A 19,318-nucleotide genomic window follows, 5' to 3' on the forward strand; every position below is an offset into this window, starting at 1 on the left:
TCTACTGTCTGGAACAAAAGCAATCAACAAGGCTTAAAAATCAAAAGCTCCTCTTTAGACATAACGACCCAAACGGCCGTTATCTCTGAAGATGCAATAGAAAATGATCTTTTTAGGCCGTTATCTAAGAACGATGCACCAGAAAATGCCCTTTAATAGCGAGTTTCTCAAACCGTGATGGGAGCTGTCGAGACTTAACGAAATACCAACATCAAGCACTATGCGTTATGCTTAAGCAACATCAATGAATGTTACTCAGATTTAATGTAGTTCACTTGCGAACTTATGAGTCAACAGCGGGAGCAGAGCACTTCTCCCTAGAGCAAGTTAGCAAGTAGCTAGACCGTTTTGACCGTTTTTTATCAATTTCGCTAAATGGAGAAACTAAAGCGGCTCAAATGAGTAAAAAAAAAAAGAAAAAGAAAAAAAAAGGATGGTACAGGCCCAGCACATAACTACTACAGTAGCAAATTTGATAGGAAAGTTATGCCCTTAACCAGGAGAGTCCTGAAGAGAAAAATACACGCACAAGAAAGCCAACAAAAAGGCATCACACCAAAGTAAGATACAAAGAACTACTTACGACAGTTTGAAGCAAGGATCAACAGGAAAGTTCCACAGTTTGGCTGTAGAGGGACCAGTTGTTGCTGAAAAGAAAGAAAAACAAGAATTGATGACTTCTATGAAGTAAAATATGTGCCTTGTTGGGAATTATGTGGCTGCATGAGATTAGGAGTGACTTCGTGCATCTTGTTTAAGTTTGCATAACGTACGCACATGTAGAGAGGAAGAAACACTTCCAGTCGTTTCGATTAATGACCAGAAGATGATTTGATCGTTTTGGTTGTAAAGGCAGGTTTGGTGAATCTACATAACTACATTTCTTCTTAAAGACTGCTTAGGCATGCTATGACTCACTGCAATTATGAAAGCAATTGTGAGAGATAAAGGCAAATATGAGACAAGGAACAGTTTGGCAGACTTCTCTTACTTTCAAAGAGAAAACAGTTTGTTATAAAAACACAAGATTTATTAAAAGCAGGACATTTTAATGTTCAGTTCACAAAAACCATACCGTATGGTCACAAGACTTGGATTTTCTCTAAACGTAACATTATTTACTAAAAAAAAAAAAAAAAAAAAAAAAAAAAATAATAATAATAATAATAATAAATTTGCTAAAATAGGAGGTAACTGAAGAAAAGTAGGAAGCGGATCGTACAGAAAAATTGTCTCATATCCACGTGACATATCAGAGTGAACTGGAAAACGTTGCATAGCCGACCCCCCCCCCCCACACCAACAAATTTCCCACCATTGGGATGATATGATACGTTGAAAACACAAGTGGATACCAGCCGTTCTCCCGTTACCTCAAGATAGCGTTAGAACTGTGAACCAAGTAAACAGTCTACCCTTCGGAAACCAACCCTGGAAATGTCTTTTGGGGCAATAACGAGGTAAAGGAAACAAAGGATTTAAAAAAAAAAACAAATAAAACTGGGTAAACTTGGGGGAGAGAAACGAGCTCATGTTTGCTGCAGTTACTGTTGCACAGAAATGGCAGAGTAAATGTTGAAAGAAACAATTACATCAAATATCCAATATCTATGAGGAGAAACAACTTACATTTTGCTCCGGTTTAACTTTTTTTTTCTGAAGGACTCTGTTGAGTATCTGGCAAACCATTTCCAATGGAAGTCATAAGGATTATATACCTCATCGAGGCCACCACGTTTGAATCGAGGTACATGGCATTCATTTTGAAGAGGCATTAATCAATGAAATATATTTTTTTTCTTCTCTCTCTCTCTCTCTCTTCTCTATATATATATATATATATATATATATATATATATATATATATATATACACACACACACACACACACACACATATATATATATATATATATATAATCTATAAATATGTACATATATATACATATATACACACATTATATAATATATATGTATATACATACATATACATGCACACACACACACGCTCCAAGTTGCGACCCATGTCAACTGAATAACAGACATGCACATAATTTACAGCTTAAGTCAACTGGGTTTTGAAGGAAACAATCCCTTACCCTTCTTTCCTCGGCGGGGATCGAACTCGGGATTTCTCGGTTATGAGCTACCACTGCACCATGAAGACCAATGAGAGAGAGAGAGAGAGAGAGAGAGAGAGAGAGAGAGTTCAAAGAATGGTTTAGAATGCATCCCAGGCCACTAGGGACCAACAAAAAATATTGGTATTTAATTTTGAACTCAATTAATTACACTTCCAATTGAGCGTTCTATTTATAGATGGAAATCACTATTACTCTTTAGGTCTATTAGCCCTCTTCCTCGTAGCATTAGATTTTTCTCCCTTCTTCTGTGTTTTAGGATTCTTAAAATCTCTTTTTTTCATATATTTGTTTTATTGTTACTTTTAGAATTTAGTTACTTAAAATTATATTGTGTTATGATTTTAGGATTAAGTGTGAAAACCCAAAACATGTAACTCATGCAAAAGTAAAGACAAACACAGATCAGGAACGATAACTTGTTTATAGTCTGGAGTTCGGAATATTAATGCACATACACACACAAACACAAACATACATATGTGTGTGTGTGCAGAGAGAGAGAGAGAGAGAGAGAGAGAGAGAGAGAGAGAGAGAGAGAGAGAGAGAGAGAGAATATAGGTACATACATTTAACATACTGAACACTAAACATAATTTCACAAATGGCAATAATTAAAATAAAACAAAAATCAAAGTATTTGACAGAGAACAAAATTGTTCCCATGCAGCCACGTTCAAGCGCTAGCTGAAACATACCTTCACGTAATTTGATCTCCGTCTATAATTAGATGAAATGAATTGATGAAAACAGACTTTCCCCTGAAACTTGACTCCAGTAAAGCAGACGTGCATTAAGTGTCGGGGTAAAAAAAAAAAAAAAGAATGACCAGACACGCGTCGCCAAATAAACAAATGTATTATTAAATTTATTAATAAATAAATAATGCTTATTTGTTAGAGGTAAATAGTATAAGAGCATCCTTAAAGAAAGCGGAGGCGAGAGACGTAAAGAAAGATAATGAACTGGAAAGTAAGAAAGGTAAATAAAATGAAAAAGAAGACGCTTCAGAAAATCAAAGGCGACTATCGAGAGAATCAGGAACCTGGAAAAGGAGACGGTTAACAAAAAAAAGGAAAATAAAAATAAAAAATAAAAGATCCTGCAAGAACGGAGATGACAAAGAAAAGAAAACGACAAAATAAATGACGCATGGAGAGAACTGTAAAATGTCAAGAAATGACGGAGCCAAGGATTTTATGCTTCTCTCTCTCTCTCTCTTCTCTCTCTCTCTCTCTCTCTCTCTCTCTATTGGCCAGGAATCAAAGCCATTTTAGAAGAAGTCATTAATCTCTCACCGGTATCCAGGTGGATTATCAAATCGGTATGGAAGGTACGGTAGGGCAGTGTGGATGGGGCAGGGGTGGGGAAGGAAATGGGGAGGGATGGGGTTGTGGGTGGGCGAGGCGGTGGGGAGGAGGGTCATTTAAAAGGAGAATTTACTTCCCCAATTGTTGAACTTTCGAAACTCTCATTAGAAATGTGCTTTCCACCCGGAGGAGCTTCTTATGAATTGACGGCAGCAAATTGTGTGCCTGTGTGTGAGAGAGAGAGAGAGAGAGAGAGAGAGAGAGAGAGAGAGAGAGAGAGAGGGTCATTAGAACACCTTTCAGATGTTACTGAACCCACTGCAGGTTTTCAGTCTCATTAGCTCAATGTTTCTTTTTTTTATTTCTTTTTTTCGAAGCTGTTGGCTTTCCATCCCTCGATTGCTTTTTCAACGGGTCTTGTTCGTTTTCCAGCTTTAATTAGCTGAGGACATTATCGTCTCTTGGAGCTAATGAGCTGCCCAGGATTTTCAGTTCCTTGCCTCGGGGCATACTGTCGTCTGAATAACTAACATGGATTATGCAAATTATATGACGTGTCTATACATATTATATATATATATATATATATATATATATATATATATATATATATATTTATTTATTTATATATATAATATATGTATGTATATAATGTATATAAATATATTTATACATATATATATGTATATATATAATGTATATAAATATATATATATATATACATATGTATATATACATATATATGTATATATATATATATATATATATATTTATATATGCAATATAAAGTATACAGTGTGTGTGTGTGAGTGCGTGTGTTTATTTGAAATCTATCACTTAACATTAATCATAATGTATTAATATACAGAGAGAGAGAGAGAGAGAGAGAGAGAGAGAGAGAGAGAGAGAGAGAGAGAGAGAGAGAGAGAGAGAGAGAGAGAGAGAGAGAGAGACCTTTACTTACCTGCCTGGGAGATTACCATATCAAATTGGCTATATTTATTCAACCTATACAAACCTATTTTTAGCCTCATATTTCTTGCACTGGACTTTCATCAAATGCTTAAATGACAAACCTTCGCAAAGATCCACTTACTTATGCAAATCACACAGTATAAGCGACTTCATAATAATTTCCGCAATGATGTAATCAAACTATACTTTCGTTTCTTTACAGGTACAACCACTGGCCGTTTCAAAGTGACGCGGGAAATAGTGAAAATAAAAGACAAAATGATTCCATCAGCATTTCAGTGTAGTTGTGTGAACTTTGAAAATTAGTGAATGTGAAGATAAAGTTTCAACGCTCGCTGAAATGACATAACGAAAATGATTAAGGAATACTTCTGCAATGGCGAGAAGGGCGAATATAGTAATATTTGTTTAAAATGAAATGTAGAATTCAATTACTGAAAGTCAGACGGGTTTATACTGATATTATTTAAAAGGAGAGAGTGAGATAGGAAAGAGCGTAGTGACTCAATTAATAAAACCAAAGATGTTACAGTACAATTCATAGAGGAGATTTAGTTAACGTTAAGACATGTCCAGCTACATAACATCAACGGCTTTTCCCAGCTGGTACTACCAGCCAGCTGCTGCTGCAGCTGATTCAGGGAGGCCACCGGGAACCAGCAGCTTCAACGCTGAGGACGCCTGGTCCTCCTCAGCAGCAGACGCCCTGACTCACGAGCCAGTTGTGAGCGGAGACAATCCCCCATGGGCCACCCATTTGGGCAATGCCTCCATAGTCGTCGAGGAAAACAATTCCTCAGACGGCCTGGAAGCCCTGGCCGCCGAGACCCACGGCATGAACCGTTCCATCTGGCACGGCTCGCAGATCCACATGGGCATGGACCTGGAAGTGTTCCCAGAGTGGGCGGTGGGGATGTGGACGGGCGTCCTCGTGTTCCTGATGGTGGTGGGCGTGACGGGGAACGTGCTGGTGCCCATCGTCGTCATGAGGACCAGGGAGCTCAGGTCTTCGACCAACCTGCTGCTGGTGAATCTGGCGGCGGCCGACCTCCTGGTCCTGTTGGTCTCTCTCCCGACGGCGCTGACCGAACTCCATTCCAGACCTGAGACCTGGGTCCTTGGGCAGCATATGTGTGAGTATTCTTAGCACGTTTTATGTAGATTCGGTCTCGACGGCGTTTGGTCATGTTTTGTCCTAACTGTATCTTAATGGTTGTGTTATTCTAAGGGCATGACTTTACATATCTTGTCGACTGTGAAGCTAACTGTAATAGAGAATTTGTTTTACAGCAACAAAATGTGCTGTTTTATACCTGAAACTTCACATGCATACAAACACACACACATACACTACAAACACACACACATACACTACGACAGCTTCAAAAGAACTTTACTGTACATTTGAAATTCAGGATGTTCATTCACAGAGGATATTTTTTTTGGTTTGCTTTCTCTAATTACTGGGAAAACCCCTGAATAAACAGAGAGAAAAAGACGTTATTTTTCTAAACGCTATTAGCATAACGATACTGCTGCCTGGGGGTACATTAATCTACTGATACTGAATTCAAATATGAATTGTTTTTAGAAAAGCACATTTTCATTTAGAAAAGCTACGCATCCCCTGTGTATGTATATACATGAAAATGTGTGTGTGTACGTATGCATGTATCTATGTATATGTGTATGCGTATATATATATGTATGTATATATTACAATATGTGTGTGTTCAGTGAGCGTATATACATATACATATATGAAGATGGAACATATATATATATATATATATATATATATATATATATATATATATATATATATATATATATACACATATATATATGTATGTATATATATATATATGTATATATATATATATATATATATATATATATACATATATATGAAGATGGAACATATATATACACACACAAATATATATACATATATATATGTGTGTGTGTCTGAATGCGTGTTTTTACGACACTCAAATATCTCCACATGTTGGACGACAATTACAAAGCACGAAAGAGTACATAAATAATTAAACTTTGACTGCAAAGCGTTGCGGTCGTTCGGTGTATTAAATGCTTTGTGCTCATCAATTCCTATTGTCTGTGACGGCAGATTCCAGGCGATAATAATCATTCCAGTCAATGAGGACACTGGAACCTTTCATGGTACGTAATTATCCCCAAATTGTCTTCTCCATACCCTATTGGTCTTTTGTGTTGCATTAATCTTTATGAAAAGGGGGTTTCGTTCCCTCCGACCCACACAGATTTAATCGTAATCCCCCTTGGTTCTTTGTGGACGCCAAATCCAACCCCTTTCAGATCTGCTGCGCTTCAATAAGGGAAGTATGGGTCTTTCCTCGGTGGCAGAATATAACAACTGCTGTCAGATTTAGACCGTTGGCAGTTTTCTTAATATTTTTTATGATACTGGTTTTATTTCTCACACACACACACACACACACACACACACACACACACACATATATATATATATATATATATATATATATATATATATATATATATATATATATATATATATATGATGAATAAAGATAAATCACAGAGAAGGAAACACTGGAGTGCTGAGGCCTTTCGACCAGTCCTTTACTTAGTCTACAAGTAAAGGACTAGTGTCGAAAGGCCTGCAGCACTCCAGTGTTTCCGTTTCCTTCGTGATTTTATCTTTATTCATATATTCATCACATTCCATATTTTCGTGATTCAGTTATACATACATATATATATATATATATATATATATATATATATATATATATATATATATATATATATATATAATGATAGATAGATGATAGACAGATAGATAGAAAGATAGATATGCAGACGGACAGACATAGATACGCATCATATATATACACACACACACATATATATGTATATATACACACGTATTAATGCAAACAATAATTGTTTAAACGGACGTCTCAAGTGATCATAAACTCCTCGATCTGAAAGGCTGTAGAATAAATGGTTCAAGAAGAATGGGGGCAATTGCATAATTCCAATCTCATCTTTCTCGATAGGTTGTTGTTTTTATTAATTCAAACCCCGGGTGTAAATGAGGGTATGATAAAACTTACTAGTGTTAACACTGCTTTTTATATGATTAGAAAAACATTTAAAATGCTCAGGTAGTAAGCGAGTCATAAAAATAGTCCCCAAAACTGTAGAAAGGGACCTGCTTGGCTGAAGAGCATGCTACACAATATACATATATATATATATATATATATATATATGCATGTGTATATATATATGTATTTGTGTGTATATATATATATATATATATATATATATATATATATATATATATATATAAATTTCTGACTCATTCGGATCGAACCCAGGTCTCAGGTGAGCAAAGGGCACCCACTGGGCCACACAAGTCTAAAAGAAGCTGAACCTGAGAGCAACTGCACCTAAGGAATTACCTGGGCAAGCTAACTGCTTGCATACCAGCGAGTTTTCCCCAACTTCCCTGACTCAGCAATGACCCAATAGACAACATTTCATTCGAATTATCCTTCTGAGTGAATAAGATAGAAATCATCAACACACAATCACGTGTGGAACAGAAATAAATTTCTGACTCACGTCGGGATCGAACCCAGGTCTCTCAGGTGGAAAGCAAGGGGCGTTACCCACTGGGCCACACAAGTCAAAAGAAGCTGAAACCTGGAGAGCAACTGCACCCAAGGAATTACCTGGGCAAGCTTAACTGCTTGCATACCAGCGAGTTTTCCACACGTGATTGTGTGTTGATGATTTCCATCTTATTCACTCAGAAGGATAATTGGAATGAAATGTTGTCTATTGGGTCATTGCTGAGTCGGGAAGTTGGGGAAAACTCGCTGGCGCAAGCAGTTAGCTTGCCCAGGTAATTCCTGGGTGCAGTTGCTCTCAGGTTCCAGCTCTTTAGACTGTGTGGCCCAGTGGGTAACGCCCTTGTTTTCCACCTGAGACCTGGGTTCGATCCGACGAGTCAGAAATTTATTTCTGTTCCACACGTGATTGTGTGTTGATGATTTCAGTATATATATATATATATATATATATATATATATATATATATATATATATATATATATATATATGTATATCCCTGTCTCCATGGACGCACAAGTTTGTATATAGGATATATATCCATTATAGAAGAGTTAACGAGTAGGTTTATGTATACATACATACATATATACATACATACATTCAAACTAGTGAAAGAAAGAGGCTTCAGAGCACGTACAGCAGGCGACCAATTCTTTCTCAGTTCCACGAAAACCCTTTTACTTATGATTTACGGAAGCCCTTGCAAATGACTTAATTAATTGATCCTACTGTGTGAAGCATTCTAAAACCCTCGCAAGGATTTTGCTCTGTAAAACACGCACGTAAACACGCTGCTTCTCAAGAGATGTGTATTAAGCACGGGGTCATTGTGTAGTAGTGGTTATAATGTTGATGTATTATAAAGATTATTTAGCTTATGTGGTGTGTGTGTGTGTGTATGTGTGTGTATTTGTGCCAAATTTATAAGTGATTATGGAACATGTGGTTGAAGGGGTTGTTAAGTCGAAAAATACAAAGACGTCTGACTCTTGAGCTCTCAATTTCTTTGGAAGTTTGAATTTGAAGTCATTGGCCCCTGTGGCCTTGTTCCAAACGAAAAAGGTTCATCTTCTTAATAATAATAATAATAATAATAATAATAATAATAATAATAATAATAATAATAATAATAATAATAATAATATGAAGGAGGCCTGAGTATGTGATATTTTGTACACAAACATATGAATATTCATACAGTGTATATGAATTGACCAATTAGCCTATGAAAGTACTAACACTGCATGCGTATTGCCTCCGTATTACAGATCCGCCAATGGTATCCTAATCGTTCTGCCTCACTGCGATGTTATTCACGTAATGCCATTCTGAGGCCGATGCAATAACATGACTTCATTAATTGACATACGCCATTCGATCATTACCAGCCCTAGCAACCCAACTTTCCTATCGTTACCCTCCCCTGCCCTATATCCTGGTTGCCTTAATTGACAACAACCTTTCCCTACCTCCCACCCCCCGCATTCCTAATGCCACTCACCTCCCAGTGCTGATTCAGATTACTTATGGCCACATTATCACAGGTAGGTTAGGCAGGTCCAAATCAGGGCAGAAGGACCGGGACTTTTCCGAGGTGCTTTGTGGGTCAGTGAACGCACAGCAATTGAGAAAAACAGATGAAAAAAGGGAATGTTATTTTATAGACTTATGAATGATATATAAGTGAATGATAACAGGAAAATATTTAGGCGATTGTGGTACATATGTAGTACATGAACCCAGTGTGTTTTTATAGAAGAAGATTTACTCCTTATTATATCTAAATTGTATAAACTTTTGTATTAATACAAAGAAGTGTACTGCTAACACGACACACACACACACACACACACACACATATATATATATATATAATATATATATATATATATATATATATATATATATATATATATATATATATATATATATATATATATATATAATATATATATATATATATATAATATATATATATATATATATATACATAATAGTTAAATATAAAAAAAGATAAAAAAATATGTACATTGTAGGATTATAATGGTTTATTGAATGTTTTTCATTTATCGTATTGGCTTTTTAAGATATATGTGTATATATATATATATATATATATATATATATATATATATATATATATATATATATATCAATTTCCTAACGAGCATCACGCAATTAAGCCGTCTTTGTAAGACAGCTGGAAAAAAGCTATCTATCACGAGGAAAAGCAATCAACGGCAATGCAGGGTGATCGAAAAGTTTTTCCTGATTATAAAATCTATATGAAACAAAAAACACGGATATTGTGGGTTGAAGTTGACCAATACAGCAGGTTTTTTTCGTTCTGATTTTATATAGTAAAATAAGGACTTACGAAAACCATTATTCCTTCCACGACCCGGACACAAATTCCTGAGATGTATGGTAGTATTGCACCACCAACAGTTTTTTTTTGGCCATGCCCCTCGTTTGGGTTAGGTTAGGTTAGATTAGATTCGTAACCCGCAACTGATTTGGCCGTGGGAAACATAAAGAGATTATTTTCAAGAAAATTCTATGGTTAGTTTTTAAGTTATGGCGTCCCGCTTTTTTCAGTGAAAGGCCCCAGACCTCGGTTACATCTCGGGAAAATGCGACCCGGACCATCTTTCCTTGGCTGTTAAGCTTCAAGCGTCGAGTTCCGTAACGCAAATTAGATGCTAAGGAACGTGAAATCGCATCTGTTCCGCAGGAACTACCCGGACAATTACGGCTCATTTGGTATGGTGGAAGTAAGTGAAACAAAACTGGCGAATGATTAGGTATGTGTATCCAACATACTGTCTCTCGCATCGTGAGGGAATTACGATGAATCCTACGGAGGGTGAAAGTGGCCTAGCGCTGGAATTTTTCGGTTATTTAGCCTGTGATTGGACGAGAGAAATAATAGGAAGGCGCGGTCCTTGGAAAAACAACTGGACTCTTTTGGTACGAAAAATAAATCCGTTAATAAGGGAAATCACAGATTCTGAAGTTAATTTTGAATTTGTTTTTTAAAGAGAATTCAATTCAGTATGTTTTTTAAAGAGAATTTAATTCATACAAGTCTACCTCATTCTGGGCGTATCTAAATAACAACAGATTAAGTCCCACGCATGATAAATAAGCGTCACAATTCCAAGGGTCAAAGACGCTGTGAGCAGCAGTCGACAATACTTCTGCACCTAGTGAGTTCAGATGCGTTACAGGGCCAAGAGCGTTAGTACAAGCCTGGTCTGTCATTAAACAGAAATTTTTTTACAACACTGAACACTGACAAAAATGTAAGGCAATGATTCACCGGGCACTCTAGTAGAAACATCGATAAAGACCAAAAAATATTTTACTGAATAAAACAAATTCTCTCTCTCTCTCACTCTCTCTCTCTCTATCTTTCTTATTCTTTCTCTCTCTCTCTCTCTCTCTCTCTCTCTTAAGAGGATAGACGCTTGTCTAACAAATTAGACGAGACTATATGATTCCGAGAAATCACGAGAAAGCAATAAAGTCAAGTTTATAAGTGGAAAGACAATATATATACTATGGACTTATTACTTCGCAATAAAAGGTGAGTATTCTGCATATAAACATGAGAATACCTAGCAAATATATCAATTATCCCTTTTAAATTGCGAAAACAATATAGGAAACTATGTGTGTGTGTGTGTGTGTGTGTGTGAGAGAGAGAGAGAGAGAGAGAGAGAGAGAGAGAGAGAGAGAGAGAGAGAGAGAGAGAGAGAGAGAGCTCAGAAGTACCACCGCCACCACCTATTAAAGCATACGATTCTAAGCCAAGTTACTGGCAACAAGTAGCGCTTTATACAACAGTTATTATGAATAAAATAATTGCCTTATGACAACCGGCTCCAAAACACAGAACAAAGACAGCAATAACTTGTTTTAATTTATTTACCAATAAACACCAGAGTTGTATTTTCCCCATCCAACAAACACCCACACCCTCGGGGCTAAAATGAGCCGGAATTCGGGGGGGGGGGCGGCGATTAGGGGAGAGGGTAGCAGACGAAGGGAAGGGGACGGTGGTTGGGGGGGTTAGAGGTAGGGGAGAGAAAAGGGGAGAGGGGATGGGGGGTTTGGAGCAATTATGCCCAAGCAACTGAACTTGAAAGGGACTTGAATCCAAACAGAAGTCGGTTTCTAACTCGAACTGATGCAATCCTGGATTGTGTTACGGTTGATTAAATGCCTGGATGAAAGCAAGCCTTCCATTGTGCCATGGCAAAAACTTCCATTGCAACAAATAAAAATAGACCTCTCGCTGAATTAAATACGCTCTGGGGTGCCTCTTCCACTGAGTTCGAAGAGAGAGAGAGAGAGAGAGAGAAAACTATACACAACTTCCTCTGTATACAGGTAGCTTTCATTTCAGCGTAATAAAAATAATAAGCTTTGAATTAAAATAAACATAAAAATAAGGATATGTATCACAAAAGACCTAACGTTTGCAGAGAGAGAGAGAGAGAGAGAGAGAGAGAGAGAGAGAGAGAGAGAGAGAGAGAGAGAGAGAGAGGCTCCTCATTACCTAGGTTGTTTACCTTTTGCCCGACCTTTGGTTCTGTTAAGTCACTAAACGTAACTTGTTTTCTACCGTGGACATCCTGGTACTTCATTCCCAAGAGGAAAATCTGACTTTTAAAATACTCAGTATAGTTTAGCATGCATGCATACGTACCTGAATATTACCAACGCTTGCACGTCAGTGTATCCACCCACTCTCTAACTCCCTCTCTCCTCTCTCTCTCTCTTCTCTCTCTCTCTCTCAAAAACACACACACACATACACCCAAATACAAACACATATGTATACACACACATATATATATACATACACGTATATTTGTGTCTGTGTATGAATGAGACACACACATATACACACAAATACAAACACTTATGTATACACACATATATTTATTTATACATACACGTATATTTGTGTGTATCTGTGTATGAGAGAGAGAGAGAGAGAGAGAGAGAGAGAGAGAGAGAGAGAGAGAGAGAGAGAGAGAGAGAGAGATGGAACACGGGAGGTAGCAGGATTTCTGCAAAAAGTACGAAAGGAATAAAGAGCAGGTATGAATGTACACTACTTCTGGATCAAGTTCCTTTATGGAAAATAGACAGACGATGTTGAAACCAATAGTTTGCACAGCACAGAGGTGAAAAAAAGGTTATCGTAAGTGAACAAATGGGTCAGAGTGTTTTATTGAGCTGGGTAACCGGAGACTGGGAAAAAAAAAAATGGTTAGTGTAGTGTTGGGTAGGTAGGAGACAGTCGGGGGGCGGGGGGCGAATTGGGTGTGTCCTGACAACAGTCAAACATGTCATAAACACATGTCGCCAACTAATCGCACACACATCACAAACTGGTTAGATAGATATCACCGACTTTTTGGTAGTGCTAACTAGTGTACCATATGATTGGTTGACTGGTTTTCTACTTGTCTGAGACAAGTCTGTGACAGTTTTCTGACTGTGTTTGTGACATGCTGTCTCGTGTGGGCGCACCCTTGGAAAATCCTAATTAGAAGTGCAAGAGGTCTTGGGACGGAAGAACCATGACAACTGGTTCATCTTTGATTCATCAGTTGAAGGATGAAAATAGCAGTGAATATTGCCCGCCGTTACTCAAAGGTGCACCACCTTTGAGATGAGGCTTATTAAAAAAAAAAATATCAATATTTTCATCCCTTTCTAGTTTGCTTAATTTTGTGAATAGTCAAAACATGGTATAGTGATTCTCATTTTATTTTTATATCTTTCATTTTTCTTGTATTCTGATATTCAGCACTCTCCCCTTATATTTACATTTTCCTGGTATATCAAATCTCAATACTTCGATAAAATTTCTCTTCATTATTAGAATATATTAGCAATTATTATTATTATTATTAAAGCAGTTTAACCAGACCACTGAGCTGACTTTCAGCCCTCATAGGGCTGGCCTATTATCTAAAATGATCCTTATGAACAGAGATTCATAGGGAGTATTATCACTCATTAATCATACCCATGTTGGGACGAATCTTCAATGAAATTAGTCTTATTTTGTGCTTCATTTGCATTCTGTCTCTATAAGGTTACGGGTCGCGTGTCGCAAGGACAAGGTTGAGAACGGGTTCACTGGAATAAATTCATCAGTTAAGAAGACTTCATTGACACGCGAGGCTAGTTGTGCTGTACACTGTACATACTGCTCGTGATTTGAGCTTTCACACCTCCTTGCCAAAATGTCTACTGAATAAGATTACAAAACAGCTGAGAGTGTCAGCATCAGTAGAGAGGACGGTAGTGGCTTGACGTTCCACTATTGCTGGGGACGACTAGTCACCTCTGCGGTGAGAGAGAGAGAGAGAGAGAGAGAGAGAGAGAGAGAGAGAGAGAGAGAGAGAGAGAGGTTCATTTTTAATGTATGTGAGGTAATAGGCAAATGTCTAATGTATTTGAGGAAGTAGGTTAATGTTTGATATGTGCGTGAGAGAGAGAGAGAGAGAGAGAGAGAGAGAGAGAGAGAGAGAGAGAGAGAGAGAGAGAGAAAGAGTAAAATGTGTTAATGTGTATAGGCGCGTGGTCACACATGAGAGAGAAAGACTGTTGATGTGCATGGGTGCGTTGGCACGAGAGAGAGAGAGAGAGAGAGAGAGAGAGAGAGAGAGAGAGAGAGAGAGAGAGAGAGAGAGAGAGAAACCCTTGTGGTACTCGAATGAAGGCAAGACTCTTCATTGACAATCCATCTCACTACAAAACAAAGCTCCCTGGTAACAAAGAAAGACCTCGTGACGTCAATCTCTCTCTTCCCGTCTTTGGATATTACTCTTCCATTTAAATTTCTGGTCAATGCAGGCTGGAAAAATACAACCGCATCTTTTTATCACAGAACTAGCTAAAGATACACCATATGATTCTACATATTTTCCACAATGAAAACTGAAATAATTCAGTTCACATACGAACTCAACATCGACACCAAATACACCACAAAAAAAAAGATACACGTAGGTACGAAAAAAGGGGGGGGGGAACGGGGAAAAATTGGAAAAAAGTCATCAATCCATCTGACACAGAGCAAACATGACGTTATTGTTTTTTTTTTTTTTCAAAAGAGTGTCTCGTTTCCATCTACAGGCGACTGGGACGGATCTCTCCGATTACTTCTCTCTGCGGGACGAAATAATGATATGAGTGAAACAAAAGTCGGCGACTGACATAATTCATCTCCATGACGCTTCTCTGGGTGGGGCGGGGGGGGGGCAGGGAGGGGAAAGGTAGGAGGTAGCAGAGGGGAGGTGGTGGGAAGGGGGAAGAGAAACGGGAGGTGAAATGGAGGGAGATAGAGAAAGAATAGGAGGAAGAGGGATGAGAAGGCTGAGAGGGGATGAAGGGCGAAGGGGTGGAGAGAGGAATAAGAGAAAAGGGGAAATGAATAGAAACACTGAGAGAGATGAAAGAGGGGAGGTGGTAAAGGGAAAAGGAGGTGGACGGCGGATAAAGGATAGGTAGATAAAGGATATGTATAGACACTTTATTACAAAATTGATCACTTTCGTAAATTTTTTTATGAAAATGTCAGGAAGTTAAGATGCTTCCTTATCCAGAAATCTAACAAGTGTACCTAACCTTGAGAGAGAGAGAGAGAGAGAGAGAGAGAGAGAGAGAGAGAGAGTAACTAATACTGTACTCTTGTACTGTCTCCAGCCACCGTTTGTCAAAGGACCCAAGGCTGCATTAATGAGAAGGATACGAAGTGTCACATGAGTACCTGTCACCTATTAGAATAGGGAACAGGTACTCATGAATGCCTTATCCTATCTTCAACAGCCTGGGTCATTGTTCCCGCTAGTACTTTCGGCGATGGACTAGACACACTCTTGGATAAATAGACAAAAGAAAAGACATATAAGCAAAAACCCAAATTCAAAGCAAGAAAGCATTTCCATTATGTCCAGGCAACAAACGTCCCTGGACGTTCCTTGAACGTTTTTCTTCACTGCTTGATCCATCGTGAGCTTTTCTCATACAGAGGATGAAGGCAAGGGTAATGTAAGGCAGATGCTAAATTGTATGCATTTTCTATTACAATGATCGAAAAATATTGGTCTCGAGACCCTTACACTCTTCTATAGCATGCACGTCTTCATTATTGCTTCCAGCACAGTAACCAACCAGAGGGCCTTTGAGTTCAGAAAACAGGTAGCAAAATCAAACGGTTGAATGAGAGCCACCATGAGGTACCAATTCAAAGTCGTAATTGGCTGCTTCAGCCAACGCCACCTTCACTGTTTGGACAGGGTCACTGGACCGGAACAAGAGCAAGCCCACTCGTTTCCCTCTCTGTTATATCTTGATCGCTTTTCCAGGTGTCAGAGTTCTGATCATCTTGTAAGCAGTTTACCTTGATAATGTCCTCAATTCCCCAAACACAGAGGCCATCGCCTTGCATAATGTGGAACTTGCTAGAATTTTCTTTGGGTAGCAGAGACCCATAGTATTTCCACTGCTTTCAGGTCTTAAATGGTGAACCTATTTCTTATCCTGAGTCACTAGTCTGTAGTGGAAATTAACTGAAACAGCTTGGAAATGAGTCATATTAAAGGCAACAAGAAACGAACAAGATGATCAACTTCTGTTTGGTGCCAACATCTTGCACGCTGCTTGCCCATCCCAAAGGCGCCAATCAAAATAGCGTGCACTTAGCCAGGCAGCATTATCATCCAAATTCATGGAATGAGTGCCATACACTTCTTCGTCGGGGGCTGATGCTTTCGAACGGACTGAAAAAGGTTGTCCTCTGCGTTCTTCCTGACCCGCTTGAATGCTGCAGCCCTCTTCTTCTCAGTTACTTGGAAGGAAAATCTTCCCCAGGTGTAGAAATACCCTTTTTTTCAAGATGCTTAATAACAGCTCGGCCTACTTTCCTAACCATTTGACATTTTGCTTACGCATAGTGAATTTCAAAAGCCAATTATTATGATGAAATTGAGTAAACAATTATGTTATTCCATGTAATAAGTGACTGTCGGTGCAGTTACACTCGAAAGCTTTAATTGCTGTTCTTAATCCTGAATAACCCTCGCACTCAATTTTGAGATGAACGATTTTTTTCCCCACCACGATCATTCCCTATTACATTTAACTATTTTTACCACAACACTTCATAACTGCCGTTATTTACCTCCTCCCCTGACGCAGCAACTTTGCAAACTGGTAATTAAGGATATATGAATGCAAAATAAACTGATGCCTCCTCCTTTGTATAAAAGTACAATACCGGGATACACAAAGGGTAAAGACTTAATGGATATTAAAACATATACAAAATCCAATTTCCGCGGTTTGTTTTTGCCCCTTTCATGGAATGGTACTTCGTTCCGCAGTCGTACAAAGACTCTTAATTAAAACAGTTTGCACTTGAAAGAAAATCCTTTTATTTGGTTTGAAGCACCAAATTCAAAATACAGAGAGAGAGAGAGAGAGAGAGAGAGAGAGAGTTACAAAATACAGAGAGAGAGAGAGAGAAAAGCCACAAAAGGGGCGGAGTGGTTAGACTGCAATCGATTCCCGACAATTTAATTAAAAATAGCTGTTATAATCTGAAGAACCTGCTACTGTCAGTATCAAATTTGTTTCTTTATATATATATATATATATATATATATATATATATATATTTATTTATTTATATATATATATATATATATATATATATATATATATATATATATATATATTTATTTATATATAATATATATATATATATATATATATATATATATATATATATATATTTAGTATATATATATATATATATACATATATATATATATATATATATATATATATATATATATATATATATATATATATATATATATATATAATATACAGTAATCGAAACCCAGGATCTTTTGGCGTATGGACGAGTGTCTTAAATTCTGGACGTCAAAACCCTGTGCCTCTGTTGACCTAAGAAATCAATTAGATGCATGATAAGTTAAGTATACCTTAGTTTAACCAGACCACTGAGCTGATTACCAGCTCTCCTAGGGCTGGACCGAAGGATTAGATTTATTTTACGTGGCTAAGAACCAACTGGTTACCTAGCAACGGGACCTACAGTTTATTGTGGAATCCGAACCACATTAAAGCGAGAAATGAATTTTTATAGTTGGGCAACTGTGGTGGTCACAACCATGGTTTAAAATGGGCATGGGCCTAACAACTTCATCCAAAATACTTCGGGGGCTTTGTCTTCCGAGAGAAGAGGAGCCGTACGGTGTACCCTAGACACAAACACAAACAACACCCGTGTAATTAGAACATACGCCTATCTGTGTTGGTGCATCATCCCCACCCCCACCCCCTCCAACGACCCAACCCCAACCTCCCACCAAAAAAAAAAAAACTGTGTAATTTAGAAACCTATCCGCTCCATGTTCATGATAACCGGGTGAACAAGAGTAGCCGTAACCTCTCAACTTTATCCCGGCTGAATTCAAAGCCTGGCTCATTTGTATTCAGCTCATTGCAAAATCGGGATGGTTCACTGGACGCCCATCGTAAAACTGCGTTTCAAGTCCATTCATACCTGGAATTCTGCTGGGCAGTCCTTGGGGTCGCAATCTGTTCTCTGGCAACTACTGGGTTCGTTCGCGTCAACTGATTTTACACGCGAATTTTCGCATGTTTTCTCTCCGTAGCGAACTCAACTCTTTCACTTGCAGTGACCGAGAGTGATTTGCATAGACGGGTATTATGCCCTTCTTAGTAACGTAACTGAAAGATATAGCTTGTACCAAAACGGTTCTGGTTTTGTGATATGTGTATATGTGTGTGTGTATATGTATATATATATATATATATATATATATATATATATATATATATATATATATATATATACATACATATATATATATATATATATATATATATATATATATATATATATATATATTTTGTGTGTGTGTGTATAGTGTTATGTGTGTAATGTATATATGAATATATATACTCAATAGTATATATATACATATATTATATATATATATATATATATATATATATATATATAATATATGTATATATATACTGTTGAGTATATATTCATATATACACACACGCACACACACACAAAATATATATATATATATATATATATATATATATATATATATATATATATATATATACATATACATACACACAC

At 37.4% G+C, this 19,318-nt stretch overlaps 1 protein-coding gene across 1 annotated transcript in view; it reads left to right on the forward strand.

The window, feature by feature from the left end:
- Positions 1-19,318, forward strand: part of LOC136847813 (uncharacterized) — a 229,114-nt gene that overhangs the window by 47,204 nt on the left and 162,592 nt on the right. The window contains 1 exon segment of the mRNA XM_067119740.1: positions 4,628-5,558. Within this exon segment, the coding sequence (XP_066975841.1) occupies positions 4,994-5,558 (565 nt within the window). The 5' untranslated portion in view covers positions 4,628-4,993.

The sequence above is a fragment of the Macrobrachium rosenbergii genome, chromosome 17 (assembly GCF_040412425.1).
Source record: "Macrobrachium rosenbergii isolate ZJJX-2024 chromosome 17, ASM4041242v1, whole genome shotgun sequence".
NCBI lineage: Eukaryota > Metazoa > Arthropoda > Malacostraca > Decapoda > Palaemonidae > Macrobrachium > Macrobrachium rosenbergii.